Source organism: Colossoma macropomum, unplaced genomic scaffold (assembly GCF_904425465.1).
Source record: "Colossoma macropomum unplaced genomic scaffold, Colossoma_macropomum, whole genome shotgun sequence".
Lineage (NCBI taxonomy): Eukaryota > Metazoa > Chordata > Actinopteri > Characiformes > Serrasalmidae > Colossoma > Colossoma macropomum.
This window is the reverse complement of record NW_023494802.1, coordinates 30,460,189-30,477,574: the sequence shown is the minus strand read 5'-3', so window position 1 is coordinate 30,477,574 and position 17,386 is coordinate 30,460,189. Positions and strand designations below refer to the sequence as shown.

Below are 17,386 nucleotides of genomic sequence, written 5' to 3'. Positions count from 1 at the left end.
ATTACACAGTGCTTGCAAATATTTTGCCAGATGCCTGAAACACTGAACAATTGTTCTGCAAAAAGCTTTTGAGGTAAAGCATTATAAGCCAGACTGTTATAGGCCAACATAATACCCAAAGTATTTACCTCTATTTTAGCATTGTCAACATTACATATAAAAATGTAAAAAATGGTATTAAAGCACTCTGAACTACTTTGTTTGCAACAAGATTTAATTTTTCGGATGTTTTGAAAAATCAGAATAATCAATATAAATATACATGTATATGTTCAATCACACACACACACACACACACACACACACACACACACACACACACACTGAACAACACACAAACTCTTCTCTTCTCTTCTCTTCTCTTCTCTTCTCTTCTCTTCTCTTATCTTCTAGCCCCCTGCATTCCTCAGAATGTCTCTGTTAGTCTGCAGTGTGCCAATAACACAGCCTCAGTGTCTTGGTTGGCCAGCCCTGGTGCAGTGGGCTACAATGTCACTGCTGTGGCACATGACGGCGATGCCAAATTTTGCCGCACCTCAATGACCACCTGCCAGCTGCCCAACATGCATTGTGCTCAGACTTATGACATCGTGGTCACACCCTTCTCAGACACATGTAATGGGTTCCAGAGCAGTGTTTTCACCTTCAGTGCAGGTGTGTATGCACAGGACAGCTATTCACAAAATTACCAGAGCATGAAGTTTAGCTTAACTATCACAAAATGAAAAATACTTTTGAAAGAATACTTAAGGAAAAACAAATGTACAGATTTCAGTTTAACCCAAATGTAGTCAAAATACCAAACTTGTTTACATTTGAGTGAATGAAGTGGGGTAAGCACTTCATTTTGGGGGCTTGCATACTTCAGGTGCATCTATTTACACTATGACTTTAACATTTTTAGTGAGCTCTCTATTTGAAAATCACACCCCTCTATGTATTATCATCTCTGTTAGGTCCATGTCCACCTACTCAAGTTAAGGCATCTCTACACTGTGAAAATAATGTTGGTTCCATCAGCTGGCTGGCCAGTTTGCATGCCGACATGTACATTGCTACAGCGACAGGGATAGATGGCCACACTCACACCTGCACTACTAACACCACAAGCTGCTCGTTCTTGGACCTGCACTGTGGAGAAAACTATACCATTACTGTGGTAACTGTGGAGCGTGGCTGCCGAAGTGAACCCAGCACACCTGTCAAGCTGAGATCAGGTGAGGGGAGGGGCGAGGGTGTGTACAGACATTGTTAATGCTTTCTGCCACAGATATGAAAAAAAATGTCATTATGTTAGAGCTGTACTGAGTCAGAGCAGGCTGGAAGGTTTGCTCAATCAGAAGGGTGAGAGCTGCCGTTATGCTGATTATGTATGTGTAAATTCTTATCAATTTATGTTTGTTTTTATTGATACCATATGTATTTGTTCACTGACTGTCATTACTGCCCTATAATGAGACAATTAGTTTGGCATGAAACCTTAATGTGGCAGTAACAGCATTATCCCTGTCTCTCTCCTGCAGCTATCTGTCCTCCAACCAACCTGGCTGCGCATGCTTTCTGTGACACCAATGACATCTCTATTACGTGGGACCCCAGCCCACAGTCCGACGTCACCTACTACTTGTTTTCCCAGCAGGTGGGCGGGCCTAACTACACCTCCAGCACCATGACCCCATCCCTCACAAAGACAGGCCTTCAGTGTGGCTGGGTTTTCACAGTGCGGGTGGCTGCACAGGACACCACTTGCACCAGCAGTTACAGCGCACCTGTGCAGATCTATACAGGTAGGCCACGTAGAAGCGGGTATAAACAGCAATTTCTGTATCTTAGTGGATATATATATATATATATATATATATGGAAAAAAATCAAATGGAAAACATTTTGTAGAATGTAAGCTATGTGAATTAGCATTCTGTGTTAAAAACAGAAATAAATCACTAAGTGAGCCCATTGATCAGATATGGACCACCTTTAATGTTGGTATGTTTATAAAGATATAAAAACGCCAATTCCTAATATGAATTATTCATTGTTTCTGCTACTTTATGCTCTAGTGCATATGTTTCTTTTTCCCAACCTATCAGGGCCCCCCCCAGATGGTCCACATTTTTGCTCCAACCTAACTCCTAAAACATAGGGATGAACAAAAAATGTAGATGCTCTGAGGGGCCCTGAGGACTGTCTTAGAAATCACTGTTCAGTGACCACTCTGTAATGTGACAGTTAAGTCTTGTCTCTCCTGCCTTGTTGCTCTTAGCTCCATGCCCACCGTTGGACCTGGCAGCTACAGCTGAGTGTGGCACTAACATGGGAGACCTCAGTTGGCAAGGTGGTGCTGGTGCCCTACTCTACATTGCTAATCTGTTGAGTGATGAGGGTCATGCTGTTTCCTGTATGTCTAACACTACATCCTGCAAGGTGAAGCTGGAGTGTGGACATCATTACACAGCTGCTGTTGTCTCCTCCACTGGGTACTGCAACAGCACTGCAAACAGCACCATCCAGTTTGACTCAGGTAAACAACCACAAGCCAGTGCACTGTTGCTGTAAACAAAGCCATTCGAGATCTTTGTTCATGCCATATTTTCAGTGTGTTCTTTTTTTTCCTCATTGCTTAATCTCATAACATTGAATGCATTTCCTCATCTCCTTTCCCCTCTTCATACCTGTAGCCCCATGTCTGGCTAATAATGTGCAGGCTCAGCTGGACTGTGATGCCAACACACTGGCTGTGCAGTGGGCCGCTATTAGTGGGAGTCCAAACTCCTACACTGCTCTGGCCATTGGGATGAACGACACACGCTCATCTTGTGAAAGCAACAGCACTTCCTGTACTATCCAGAGCTTAGACTGTGGCCACACCTATGGCATTGCTGTGACTGCCTCCACCATACAATGCCATGTCCAGGGCTCTGAGTACCGGGTGCAGTCAGGTATGTACACTCAGAAGGTGAACGTGGGTTGACTGGGGAAACAATTGTTTAGTTCGTTTAGCAGATCCTTTAATTCACAACAAGTGGACTAGATCAGTTTAGATCAGTTCTATTTTGACACTGGATTTCTCCTGTATGTTTCGAGTTTTCCCAACACGTCAGCTAAATTTGAGGAGAATTAAAGAGAAACAACACCCCCCAATTGTCAGATAACCCCACCCCAAGTTTGAACATCTGAAAATGCTCAAAAAAGGGAGGGATTTCGTGTGTAAGTAGGGCTGCTTTAAACTCAGTGTAGGAAAGCAAACATTCACCATTATTAGCTAGACGCTAATATAATAATGAAAACCCCATAAACAGTCTAGTTTGTTATTATTATTATTATTATTATTATTATTACAAAGCAATATGTTAAATTATTACAAAGCATTATGTTACAGTCTGAAATGAAAAAACAAAAAGGCTTTAGGTTATCGTAGGAACAGTTTGTATAAAAGGAAACGTTTGTCGAAAATTCAAATGTACACAATTTCCCCTTTACCCAAAGTGTAGTGGATCAACCGAGACATGTTTGATGCCCAAAGCTGGCTTTTTTATGATTTTGCCCTGGAACTACATAGCTAATGTGGGCCTTTACCCCACCAATCATCATTATTAGCTTAGCTAAAATATCACACACTTGCCTCAAATTCATTTTAAATAAACTTGCTTATGCGGTTGTTTTATAGATAACAGTATGTCATACAGTGTCAGAAACCACATAAGCTCTGTTAGGGATTTATGCAGCCACTCAACATTTCAAGCTCATGTGATCATTTAGGCATTAAGTGTGCATGTTGTTAATTAGTGTACATGAGCTTTCATTACTTTTCAACTTAGTTTACTTTATTTAGTTTACCTTGATTAAAATGAGTATGGTTAAGCATGGAAGACACTAAAATAGGCTGCACATTAACACTCCAGGGCCAAGACTGGTAAATACTGAACTAGGCTATGCAACACGTGAAATGTGCCACATATTACATACTTTACCTTTTACTCAAAAAAATTATTCTGTGTACAAGTGTACAGATGAATATTTTCATTTATTTTTTCATTTATTCAGCCCCATGTGAAGCAGAGAGCCCATCTGTTTCTCTGGAGTGCAGTACTAACATTGCCACGGTAAGATGGGACACCAGAGGGGCGCAGCAGATGTACAGGGTGTCTGCGGTGAATTTCACTGGTGTTGGAGCAGAGTGTATGACAACAGGATCATCCTGCACCTTTTCCCAATTCCACTGTGGAGAGACTTACACAGTAACTGTTATGGGAGTGACACAGCAGTGCACCAGTCAGCCCAGCACCACCATGGAGCTCAGCACAGGTAAGAGATAGGAATGCTTGCTAATATATTAGACAGATACACTATAGGCCATGAAATTGGAAGCATAACATTAATGAACATTTTATTTTTTCAAGACATAGTGGTCAGTATTACATTTATTAACATAAAACAAATGGCCTTTACTTAAGCCAGCAGCATACTTTGAATGAAAACAACATTTTGAAGCAAAGCAAATTTCTTGGTATACACAGCTTGCTGAACAGAACTCCTTATCAGTGCGTTGTTTGTTCTAAGACCTCTCTTTGACAGTGATTGGTCTACATGTTATTGTGTGGTTGCCTGCATCACTGCACAGGCCTTTAGCAGTGCTCAGACATGCACTGTAGTATATTTACACCAACACCATGTGTGATGGACGTTTGATTTCTGTGGCAATAGTGTACAGTTAACTGATTTTTTGTTGTTTTGCTCCTGGTGATGATCTTCCACAGTTATATTGTGACCCTGATCATATTTACCTAATTCTCACATTAAGATGCTTGTTAAAGCTTGATTGAAAGCACTTAAACTGCAAGAGGCATTAGAAGGGCCCACATTTTAGTTCTTTTCAAAACTGGTCAGTGCAAAGGACTGTCATTAATCAGGCCTATGCAGGCTTTTCCCATATAATATGTGGGAATACATTACTGCAGACCAGTGGAATATTTTGGAGGAAACTTCTTAGTTAACAATATATCTGTCTTGGTTGTGTAGGTTGTTGGTGGTAGGTTGTGTTGGTTGGTAAGTTTGAATCTGTAAAAATCTCTGCTTGTTTCTGTACTTTTGAACATGTAATGTATCTCTCACACACAGAGTCACACCTTGACACACACTTTTGTCATCTCCAGCTCCCTGCATCCCCACCCATGTCATGGCAACCTATGACTGCGACACTTCAATTACCACAGTGACGTGGGACATCGCCCGCGGTGCTGACAGTTACACAGTTTATGTGGTGGGTAGCCATGGAGACAGTGCCAACTGCTCTAACACAGACACCAGCTGTGACTTCCCAGACCTGCCATGTGGACAGGACTTCAACGTCACAGTCATTGGAGAACATGGTGACTGTCAAAGCCTGCCCAGTCAGCCTGTCATCGTATCTACAGGTAACAAGTGCCAACAGGGGGTGCCTCAAAATTAAATACGGTGGCGGAAAAAATAATTTTCCCTTTCCCTCAGTATTAGCCAGTCTTTTGTCTAAAACTGTGTTGTTTTGTTTGTTTGGTTTCTTTTTTTGTACTAAAGAGACAAATGTAGTTATCAAGTAATGGCACACCAATTAGCATGGATAAAATGGCTAAATCATCCATCATCTAAACCGCTTATCCTTCTGGGTTGCGGTGGGGTGCTGGAGCCTATCCCAGCTGTCATTGGGCGGAAGGTTGCCAGTCCATCACAGGGCAGACAGACATACACATTCACACCTAGGGGCAATTTTAGCATGTCCAATTGGCCTGACTGCATGTTTTTGGACTGTGGGAGGAAACCCACGCAGACACGGGGAGAACAGGCAAACTCCACACAGAAATGACCCTGGTCGCCCAGCCGGGAATCGAACCCAGGCCATTCTTGCTGTGAGGCGACAGCGCTACCCACTGCGCCACCGTGCTGCCCGCTGGCTAAATCATTACTCACTATAATTATACACTGTAATATGATGTACACTTGTCTATAAAAATTGACTGTCTGTCGCTAAGATAGCTGGAAACTCTAGTATTGCTTATCTTGAGACCTGAATTTTGACCATACATTTCTCCATTTTTATTGATAATGTCACACAGTGTCAGAATCCAGATAAATAAGATTACTTAACAACTTAACAACTTCTATAAAGTTTGTTTCCTTTGGCTAAATGTACTTTTTAATGACCCTCCCATGTCTTACAACCTCGTTTTCTTACCATCTCTCATTTTCTCTCTCCCTCTGTCTTTCTTTCTTTCCCTCTCCTTCTCAACCTCCATCTCTCTTACTTTTTCTTTCTCTCTCTCTGCCCAGGTCCATGTCCTCACTCTAATCTTCGTGTCTCATTGGACTGCAGCAGTAACTCTGCCCTTGTTTCATGGACACCGGGTGATGGTATTCTGTTTTATAACGCCTCGGCTGATGCTTATGATGTGGCCGATCATGTGACCTGTGGCACATCCGGCACTACGTGTAACATCACCAATTTGCAGTGCGCTGCAGTCTACCAGATCAGTGTCAGTGGAGAAAGTCACACCTGCCTCACCACTCCCCAAGAGTGGGTCACTGTTTCTACAGGTAGTGCTCTCTAAAACCTTACATTTTCATCAAATTATAAAACCAGATCTCAGCTCAGCTTACGGTTTACATAATCCAAAGATGTCCTTTTCATCCTTGGGTGTACCTTTGCCTATTTTTTGGGGTAAAACCTTCTTCTTTCATCATTCTCTCATCCACAGGCCCATGCCCCCCAACTCAGGTGTCTGTCCTGTCCTCATGTGACTCAGACATTGTGTCTGTATCCTGGGCAGCCTCTCAGGGCTCTCTCTTCTACCTGGCGATTGCCCAGAGTAGCGGAGGTCATAAAGCAAACTGCAGCAGCAATGGTACAGAATGTGACATCAGTGGACTGCAGTGCGGAGAGATGTACGAAATTTTTGTGTCAGGGGTGGACGAGAGCTGCATCGGGCCAAAGAGTGATGTCCACACTCTCAAAACTGGTGAGACAAAACACAAACTTGTCTATGATGCCTGAGTTTTTTTTAAATAAAGCAAAGAAACTGAAGCAAAAAACCAAGATGATGAGTAGCCTCACTTCAGATTGTTCATTAATTTAATGTACATGATGGGGCCAGAATGTACACGGTCTATCAAATATTTGCAGATGTCTAGCTTATCAGTGTCAGCACTTGTAAAGGTTTACACTTTTCAGAGTTTTTACTGTCTACTATCTATGTGCTTTCAACAAAGATTGTGTAAAAGTGTTATACAAATACATTTATTATTATTATTATGACTTTTAGTGCCATTACTGTAGTTATTAATATTGTTATTGATGTATTGTACATTAATGTGTTTACTTCTTCATGTTACTTAGAATGCTTAAAAATGCTTGTGGTTAGGTGACTCATTTTGATCTCTATATCTCATTCCTGCAGCTCCTTGCGTGCCTCAGAATGTCCAGACAATACTGGGGTGCCAGTCAACCATGCTTAATGTTACCTGGCAACAGAGAGGCGAAGCCTCACACTACCAAGCCATGGTGCAAAGCAGTGACGGTCATGTGACGACCTGTGACACGAACAAGACCTCCTGCGTGGTTCCCAACATCATTTGTGGCCTGATGTACAACGTGGCAGTGGTTGCCCAAAATGAAAAGTGCAACAGCATCCCCAGTTCTGTGCAACAGGCCATCTCAGGTAGGGCACAGAAATGTTATAGCATAAAGTTGTAAATACATGTACAGCACCTGTCAAAAGTTTAGATCCACCCGACTGAATGTGCCCCCAGAATGATAACTAGAAGTTTTCGTTTAGAATTTTACGGAAATTTGGTATTGAAAAACATATAACCACGGTTATCCTTATTATTATGTTTACCTCATTAAAATCGTGCAGTGTCTGTCTTTGATAAGATATTTCAGCCATCTCAGTTCAATTCAGAGTCATCTGTGTTGTGAGGTAGAGTTGGTAAAATTAGTCCTATGTAATAAAAAGTCATTATTTCTTACCGTAGTAGTTCTGTATGTATTATTTCTTCATGCTGGTGTTTTCACTGTTATTCTAAATTGTGGAAAGAATAAAGAAACCTTCTTAATAACTGCTTTTATAACTTTTTAAACTTTTTTCTTTGGCATAGTGCCTTCTCTGATCTCTGTGGTCTGTCTCCAGCTCCCTGCCCTCCCCATGATATTAGTGCGTTCCTGGACTGTGCTTCTAACACAGTCTCAGTGAACTGGTCCTCCAGTGTGCCCGGTGTCCAATACATGGCACAAGCCATCTCCACTACCAGCTATTATACATGCAACAGCACAAACACAGGCTGTAACATCACTGTGCCATGTGGTGTGACGTACAACATCACTGTAGTGCCCATTCAGAATGGCTGTGCTGGAGCCCATTCACCCTACAAGATCATTCAGGCAGGTTAGTGTTGAAGCGTTTGCACAAACACACAATAAATGGTGTCATTTTATTCAATAAAACATAAAATGTAAGCTAGTCTAGATGTCACAATGTGTCTTTTAGGACCACAAGTTATTAATTGATAAAATCATTTTTGGCATCTGTATATGCCTTTTATAATCATTTCTTGATAAGTTATCTGCCTGGAGATTTGATCATCACTTTTTGAAAAATGAGTCATTCTGGATTTAGAAACTTATAGAACTGATTTTATTATAACTTCATTGTCAATATCATACAGCTTTCTCAGTCGTCTTAGAATCATCTGCAGTTCTGTTCTTCATTCTGGACATATCTAAAAAAATTTTTTGATTTTTTACAGCTTCCTACAAGTTAGCCAAAGTTGAAAACTACCAGCATCATATTAAAATCATATTTTATTTAACATTTTGAAATGGTAGTTTTTGTTTTTGTACAGTACTATTCCATGTTTACTTGTATGTGTATATGTGTGTAGGTCCCTGTGCCCCTGCCCTGGTGAATGTGGAGATGGACTGCCTGTTTGATTCAGCCTGGGTGATTTGGAATGAGTCGGCAGGGGCGGATGTCTACGTTGCCGTGGCGATGGACAGTGATGGACATCAGTATGAGTGTAGCTCCAATGACAGCATGTGTGCAGTTCCCGACTTACAGTGTGGAAAGCATTACAACTTCAGTGTAACTGCCTTCAACAGCCAGTGCAGCAGTGCTGTCAGCAACTTAATGGAGTCTGAGACAGGTGAGAGAGAGAGAGAGAGAGAGAAAGAGAGAGAGAGAGAAAGAGAGAGTTCCAGGAGTTGACATTCTGTAGGCCAACTGGTAGTATTAAAAACAGAAATGTCCACACTGACTCTACAATATCAGCAATGCTCTCTTTTGGTAAACTCCACATGTGGCAAAATATTTTAACAGTTACTTATTGTTGGTTTAAAAGCAGTGACTGGCCTGTAGATTTTAGACATTAGCTATGATTATCTTAATTTGACCTGACAGTTTTCCCACCTCTATATTAAAGGGCCCATATTATAGAAAACTGACTCTACCTTTCTTTTTTTAAATTAAAGAGTTTGATGTAGTATGCAAACTTTGTTAAGGTTTGAAAACATGGGATTCACTCCCCAGCCCATACAGTTCATATGTAGAAACTAAGCTGCAAAAACAAATCATTTTAAGTTAATTGTTTTTGTGTCATGAAAATCAATGCATTTACATATATCCCTAAGGGGTAAAGAGAGAAGTAAAAAGGACATGTAAAAATCAGTTATGATTGTTCTTAGTTTGCACGCAAGTATTAGAAGGAGACCTCAGGGGAAAAAGGTAGAAAGCAAAAAAAAATAAGATGGGGCACTTTAACTAGTTTTGTTATTTGCTTATGCATCTTCGTAAACAAATATCCAAATAGCGAAGAAAGAAAATATTCTTATTATCATGCATAAAACGTCATGGAAGGTTGAGTTCGTGATTTATCTTTGTTTTAGGTGTATGTGATTTAACACATTATCAGTTTACCTGCAGAATGACAACTGGAAGCCACACAACTTACAACGTACAATTTTGTCATTGTTTTGTCATTGATTTCCATATATACCTCTACATTTCACTTAGTATGACACACAAAATCAGCATTTTTTTCAGCATGACCCAACATTGGCTATGTTTCTGCATTAAATACTCAAAAAATGTTTACAAGTACAAGGTAAAATACACTTAATTTACTGATCAAATTTCTTATTTGAATACTAAATTTAAATAAACAAAGACTAAGATGCAGTTGTATATCCAAATATTTAAATAGTCATGCCCTTCCCTATTAAAACAGAGGTGTTCATGTTTTCTCTCACTCTTTTTTTGCCTCTCTAGCCCCCTGTGCTCCTGTAGGTGTGGATGCATCGGTGGGGTGTGTGAGCGGCACGGTGAGTGTTTGGTGGGAAGAGAGTGTTGGGGCTGTGAGCTACACTGCTACACTCGAGCGCTCTGACGGCAACACCTCCTGCTGCACTGCACATAACACCACTTACTGTGAGGTCACTTCCCTTCCCTGCGGCCAAATGTACGTTTTGACGGTCACTGCAGAGGGACGCACCTGTAACAGCTCTCAGAGCACAGCCTCTATCATACGGACAGGTGACATCTACTGTTTCTTGTGTCATAACTGGTGATAAATGATAAAATACATTTGCTTGATACATTCATGAAATTCTTTGTTCAGTAAAGCTGTTTTATAATCATATGACAATATGAGAAGCGACAGATTATGATTAAAGCAGTATGCCTCTGACTGAATGTGCCACAAGTACACCTTTTTTTCCTGTGCAAACAGACATCTAACTAAACTCTTCTTCAAAAAATGCAAAATTACAAAAGCACTAATAACGTAAAATAAAAATAATAAATTACTATTAGATACTTAGAAGTGCAAGTGCACTGTAATGATGAAAAACATTCCTTGAACAGCTTTTTCTATAAAGGCTTTTCTGTAACCAAAAATGAATAAATGTATATGTTTTATTTTCCAAATACAAAAATGAATAATTATAATATTTATTTACTTAAAAATCTCCTTATAGTGATGCATGTTTGTTGTGACAGTGGCCATTACTGCTTCCCACATTTTAGACATTCACTGGGAGTGAGAATAATCATCACAATTGAAGCATGTTTATGGGTTAGTAGTTCATGATAGACTTTTTTTGAGCTGTGCAGGTGTATGACTTGTGATTTTCCTTTTAGAATTAAGTTAGCTGGTTAAGTTATTCGCCTTTCATGCACAGATGTTCCAATGCTTCATCCCACCTCTTTAATTACATCATTCTGTTGCTGAATGTGAGGTAATCTGTTCTGTCATTGCAGGCTTTAAGATTGTGTTTGTTGCAGAATATTGCGATGATAAAAATGTGATGTCATGTTGCTACAAGCTTTCCACTGATTTCACTGTAATTCTTGGGTCATAAATTATTATATAATATATAATTAGTGCTTTGTGTATCCTAACGGCTGCTGAATGGTTTATGTCCTCAGCACCCTGCACCCCGCTGGGTCTGACCTCCAGTGTGAACTGTAACACTAACATAGCCACCATGTCATGGGCGAACAGTGCGGGCGGTCTGCTCTACACAGTCTACGCGGTGAGTGAGGACCTAATGTTTTCGGACAGCTGCGACGGCTTTGATGGCTCGTGTGATCTGAGTGCCCTGGCTTGTGGACTCCAGTATAGTGCCACAGTTGTGGCGCGGGACAGCACTTGTGTCAGTGCGCCAAGCACACCCACACATATCAGAACAGGTGAGTAGGACTCACCCCCGCCCCTCAAGCTAAATTTTATTACAAGTAATATCCACTTCACATTGTTGTCATTGTTTGAAGTGATTGTTAGTGAAAAATGTGAACAAAAATCTCAAACTTTCACCTTATCTCACATTTGAAAATTGATAGAATTTTAAAGCCTGAATATTACCCATATTTATCCATACAGCGTCAGAAACTCTGTTTAATATAAGGGAAAAACTGTGTAAACTTGATTTTTTCATGAAGTATTGTTTTAAAGCTGGAATTCTAAGCTTCCAGGCTTCCGTTGCTTACCCAATACATTTCTAATAAACGGTGGTTTTCTTCCTAGAATATAGGCAGGGCGCATTTAATACCTTTTCACAGTAGCCATAAAATGTGATTTCTGCCTGCTTTGGAGGAAGTTCCCTTAGTTGAACAATGCTTATTGTTCTTCAGCAACATTAATATATTTTAGTGTACATATGTTTGATCTACAAAACCACCAAACTAGATTTTCATCTTTGTGGCTGAGCAAACAAGTCAGCATTTATAGAAGTATTTTGTATTCTGTTTACATGTATCTATTTATTTTTATTTATATTCATTTGTACATTTTTTTTTTTATCAAAAATTCTGCAGTGCTGTCTGTTTTATGTCAGCATGGCCGTCCTTGTGTAGGGTTGTGAAATATTTTCACACTAGAGGGCTCTCGCCCCTCCCTCTTTCACCTCTCTTTGCTTTCTAGCAGCTCAGTACAGAGTCACATTTCACACGCACAGAGCCAAGTTAATCTGATAACAGGGTTAGGGGGTAAAATATTTTTCTCAGATTATTAAGGAAAAAATATTCTCAGAAGATTCTCATTCCTGCAGTAGAATGGCCCCTAGGGGACCTGCAGAGAGAGACTGTTTTGTCTTAAGAAGCTTTATATATGTACTGGTAAGAAGCATCCCAGGTGATGCTGTTTGAGTACTACTGATACTTTCTAATGAAAACTTTTGTTTAACAAACATTCATGAGCTCATAGAACTCATAGCTTATAGCAGCTGAATTATAACGTTGTCTTCAAGGCCAGAGCTGTGTACAATGATTTGTCCCAAACAAGTGCTAAACTAACAGGATTTGACATTTTCAAGACATCCACCAAATTCGGCCTTGTGCTGTGCCCATATCTCCGCTAGCCCAACGTTGACCTGTATTCTCTCCTGCTTCAGTACCGTGTGTCCCTCCAAACTTGAGGTTGGAGGTGGACTGCCAGACTCGCAACCTGAATGTGTCTTGGGAAGAGAGTCCAGGGGCGTCTTTCTACACAGCCACACTGATGGACAGCTGGGGGCGTTCTACTAACTGCCAGAGCCTGTCTAACAGCTGCAACATTAGCAGCCTAGCCTGTGGAAACATCTACCATGCCAGCGTGGTCGCTTCTGACACATACTGCAGCAGCCAGCCCAGCGATGTCGTCGATACAGATGCAGGTAGAAAACATACACGCACACAAACATGTTTGTGCTAATACTGACAAGGTGATGTCAAAGAGATTCACAATTTTTGGAAGACTTACACTTACTGCACTCTTATCAACCATCAGACGTTTAGAGACATTATATATGTCTGAACACATGACTTGGCAACTGGCATTCCTCTCTGAATCTTTCTGTGTATTGTATCTCTCTATACCATTCTATCTATTTTGTCCTCCCCTTCTCATCCTCTCGTTATGATGTCCCATAGTGTCTGCCTTTTTCATATGGCAGAATGAACGGAAAAAAAACACTTTTCGCTTTTCATTTTTCATGTTATGTAAGTGGCGATGTAAACTGTTGAAGTTAAACAATATGCCCTGTGTCAAAAATGCTGTTACAAACCTTTCATTCTTTTTCTCTCCCTCTCCCAGTTCCTTGTGCCCCGAGTAATATCCAGGCAGTGATGGACTGTCAGACTGGCTCGGCTGTGTTGTCCTGGCAGTCCAGTGCTGGCGCATTGGAGTACACGGCCACAGCAGTCAGCACGTCTGGCCACGCCGTCTTATGTGAGAGTAATGAGACAAACTGTGAGCTTCTCCACCTAGTGTGCGGATCCAAGTACAGCATCTCAGTGCAGGCCAAGGGAAACACCTGTGGAATCTCTGCCTCTATGAGTGGTTACCTGGAGACAGGTGAGGTATCAACACTGTCATAAATACTTAGACATAATTATAAAGTGACAAAAGCATCTATAACAGAGTTAAACAGAATCTGGTTTATATAGTGCTACTTGACATGACAGTGCTGTTTACTTCATAATATACACTGTAATATAGATTTGTAAAAATAAGTAATCCTGTCATACAGACGACATCTTGACATACGCCCCGGTGTAATATTCCTATGCTTTAATGATCTGTTTTACCTATAAGTAATTGTGTGGAATAAAGCAATAAATGGATAAAAGAAAAACTTTTTACAGTTTGTAATAAAAATAAAATGCATTACTTTCAATACTTTATTTTTTTATTTACATAAACTGTAAACCACTTTGAGCTTTATTAGTAGTGAAATGCCCTACATAAAAACATTATTACTGTCATTAGTAATAATAGTAGTATTAGCATTAAATAGAAAAATTAAAGAGTGAATTTAAGGTATTGTACTGAGTTTATTGATGTTTACATGAACATGTAATGTCATTTTTCAATACATTACATCATTTAGATCTTATAGCATAATACTGTTACTTAATAACATTTTATTATACTGTTACATCTTTGCAGCAAAGATTAAAACTGTAATGCAATACTTCAGGTAATTTCGATTTCTATAAATGTATTTCATCCATTTGTATCCACCTATTCTAGGGCCATGTGTTGTGGAGCATGTCAGTGTGAGTTACACCCCGTCTTTGGGACAGATCTCATGGGACATGAGCAGAGGGGCGATAGGCTACATGGCGATGGCCCTTACCGAACAGGGCCTTCAGGCATCCTGTTTATCCCAGGACACTTCCTGCGTGCTCTATGGCATGGCCTGTAGCCAGACCTACAATGTCACCCTCACAGCCAATAACAGTGTCTGCCAGGGTGGGGTCATATCAACTCCTGTCATAGTGGACACAGGTGAGCAAGCAAAGAAAGCCTAAATGATAATATTACAAAACAACACCAATAACTCTTAATTATAAGAGCTAAAAAGCAAAAAAAACTGCTTGAACATCTGCAGTGCATTTCTCTTAAAAATGACGTTTATGTGTCATGCTGATTAAAAATATGGTTTGGAGTAGTTTCAATTGATAAGCAGATATTTTTGTTAGCATTATTTGGAACAAACATATAGGACATGGCTAGAACACTTTAAACATATGATAGGTAAGGTCCATAAAGCATTGAAAGTAATAGTAAAAAAGTGAAGAACTGTAGAGTTAGGTCTGTAGCCTGTAAGCTGCTTTGTATACAACAAAATACATAACATTTCCTGCTCTATTCGAAACTACTGTAAAGGAAAATCAAGCTGGTTATATTTGCCACTTCAAATGAAAAGACAGGTATATAAAATGTGCATTTGTCTTCCAGAACCGTGTCCCCCAACCAATGTGCAGGTGCGTGCGGTGTGCTTGCATAAGGAGGGAGTGGTTGCGTGGGAGGCAAGTGCCGGGGCGGTGAGCTATGTAGCTGTGCTGGAGGGCCGAGAGGGCGACACTCTGTCCTGCCAGACTACAGAGACTACCTGCAGCGTGCCTGAACTGCATTGTGGGACCGTTTACATCACCACTGTACAGGCCATTGGCCTCAGCCTCAACAGCTCTAACAGTGATGCTGTACTGCTGACAACAGGTTAGTAATGCATACACGCACACACACAGAACTGGACTGGTCGCTGTGACCATGGACTCACTCACACTCACATACACACATGCACACACACACACACACTTCATGTAAGTCACTATGATCATACATTCACACATACATATAAATTCCAGGTTAGAAATATTACTCTTAGGGATGTACATCTGTGACCACACCACCAAAAAAACTGGATCATGATTCTTTAGGAAACCATTCAATACATTCAGAATTCTTTTATAAATAAACTGAACACACAAATGTAACTGGAGGAAATGTTTACACCATAGTGGAATATAAACAATAAAAAACAATACCCCAATTAAGACAATGACAATGAAGTCTTTTTATTTTTTGTTTTACAAACAGTATGAGCTTTTTAATTTGGCTAAGTGCAAAATGTATTTGTGTCCAGCCCCCTGCCTGCCAGACCCCAGCAGTATTACTGTGGCTGTAGGATGTGATAATGACACTGCGTTGGTCAGCTGGGCTTGGAGTAATGGTGCTTCATCCTATGAGCTCACTGCTACAAGTAATGATGGTTATGTAGCGACATGTGCCTCCCAGCAGAACTACTGTAACTTCACAAACCTAGTTGTGTGGACAGACGTACAACCTCAGCCTGACATCTGTCAACAGTGTGTGTCAGGTTACCCAGGATACCAGCATCACCTTCCAGACACGTAAGTCAGTGGTTTAAGCAACTTAAGGAAAAATAAGGTTATGATGTAAAAGTATACAGAATTCTACTGATATATGTTTTTGATAACTGGCATGGAATTAGAACTAGACTAGCAGCAGCTGGTCTGACTGCTTGCTGCTGGTGTATTTCTTAGTTGAAATACACATGAATGATGATGTTAATCCTTATAAAATAACTCAGACCAGGAATCAATGAGGCAAAAATTAATTTCTCCCCACAACTATTAAAGCAAAGATTCTGCCAGAAATACTACACAATTTTCCCTTGACCCCATAAATACCTGATAAACCAAGACATGTTTGGTGTTTGGTGTGAAATTTGCCTCCTTAGTTTTGTACTGTAGCTACAGAGCTAATGTAGATAACACGTTATGCATGCTGAAGCCACCAGTTAACATAAAGTAAACTACAAGCCTAAATTATTGTACACAGTTGTTGTACACACTGAGTTGTTAAATAATCTCAAATAAATTTGCTTACTTGGTGGCTGACACTATATGACATACTGTTAATAGCATGATGTTAGTCAATGTGGTATGAGCTTCCATGACTTGTTAGCCATATAAGCCTTGCAGCTCCAGTGAAAAACTGAACAATCTTCAGACACCAAATGTGTCTTGACTGATCAGCTACATTTGAGGAAAAGAAAATTTGTGTGAATTTGATTTTTTTAACAAAACAATGCTTAAAGTCGCTGTGACATTTGCTGTCTTTAGGACCCTGCGTACCACTGCATGTGGCAGTGAACCTGGAGTGCGGCTCATCCACAGCTGTGCTGTCTTGGGAACAGAGGCTGGGTGTTGTGTACTACCAAGCCAGCGCCAACTTCATGCCAGGAGGTGCAGCTACACTGTGTAACTCCACCACTGACAACTGCCGATTCAGTGGGCTGCAGTGTGGAGTAGAATATTCATTCAGCGTCAGAGCGCACAGCCACCAGTGCCATAGTGACCTCAGCACCACTGTCCACATCACAACAGGTTTTTCTCTCTCCTCTCTCTTTCTCGTTCTCCCTTACTGCTACTTTGACGCTTTCTTTCTGTGTCTTACTTTGTTCCCTCTCTCTCACCATTTCTGCCTCTATCACCCTGTTGTTCTGTTTCTGCTTTCTTTTACTGCCACAACTTGACTTTCGTTTCATCTCATATTTAAGCATGATCTCTGATTT

The 17,386-nt window shown here is 40.5% G+C and overlaps 1 protein-coding gene across 1 annotated transcript in view; it reads left to right on the top strand.

The window, feature by feature from the left end:
- The window catches only part of LOC118822885, a 37,304-nt gene extending 20,112 nt beyond the window's left edge, over positions 1-17,192 (top strand). Inside the window, exons 19-38 of the mRNA XM_036592211.1 lie at positions 394-654; positions 957-1,217; positions 1,524-1,787; positions 2,264-2,521; positions 2,679-2,939; positions 4,045-4,305; positions 5,154-5,414; positions 6,304-6,567; positions 6,729-6,989; positions 7,428-7,688; positions 8,160-8,414; positions 8,911-9,171; positions 10,293-10,556; positions 11,451-11,714; positions 12,914-13,174; positions 13,594-13,854; positions 14,533-14,790; positions 15,244-15,504; positions 15,932-16,199; positions 16,935-17,192. Coding sequence (XP_036448104.1) covers positions 394-654; positions 957-1,217; positions 1,524-1,787; positions 2,264-2,521; positions 2,679-2,939; positions 4,045-4,305; positions 5,154-5,414; positions 6,304-6,567; positions 6,729-6,989; positions 7,428-7,688; positions 8,160-8,414; positions 8,911-9,171; positions 10,293-10,556; positions 11,451-11,714; positions 12,914-13,174; positions 13,594-13,854; positions 14,533-14,790; positions 15,244-15,504; positions 15,932-16,199; positions 16,935-17,076 — 5,108 coding nt within the window. The 3' untranslated portion in view covers positions 17,077-17,192. The remainder of the gene's footprint in view (positions 1-393; positions 655-956; positions 1,218-1,523; positions 1,788-2,263; positions 2,522-2,678; positions 2,940-4,044; positions 4,306-5,153; positions 5,415-6,303; positions 6,568-6,728; positions 6,990-7,427; positions 7,689-8,159; positions 8,415-8,910; positions 9,172-10,292; positions 10,557-11,450; positions 11,715-12,913; positions 13,175-13,593; positions 13,855-14,532; positions 14,791-15,243; positions 15,505-15,931; positions 16,200-16,934) is intronic.
- Positions 17,193-17,386: the final 194 nt, after the last annotated feature.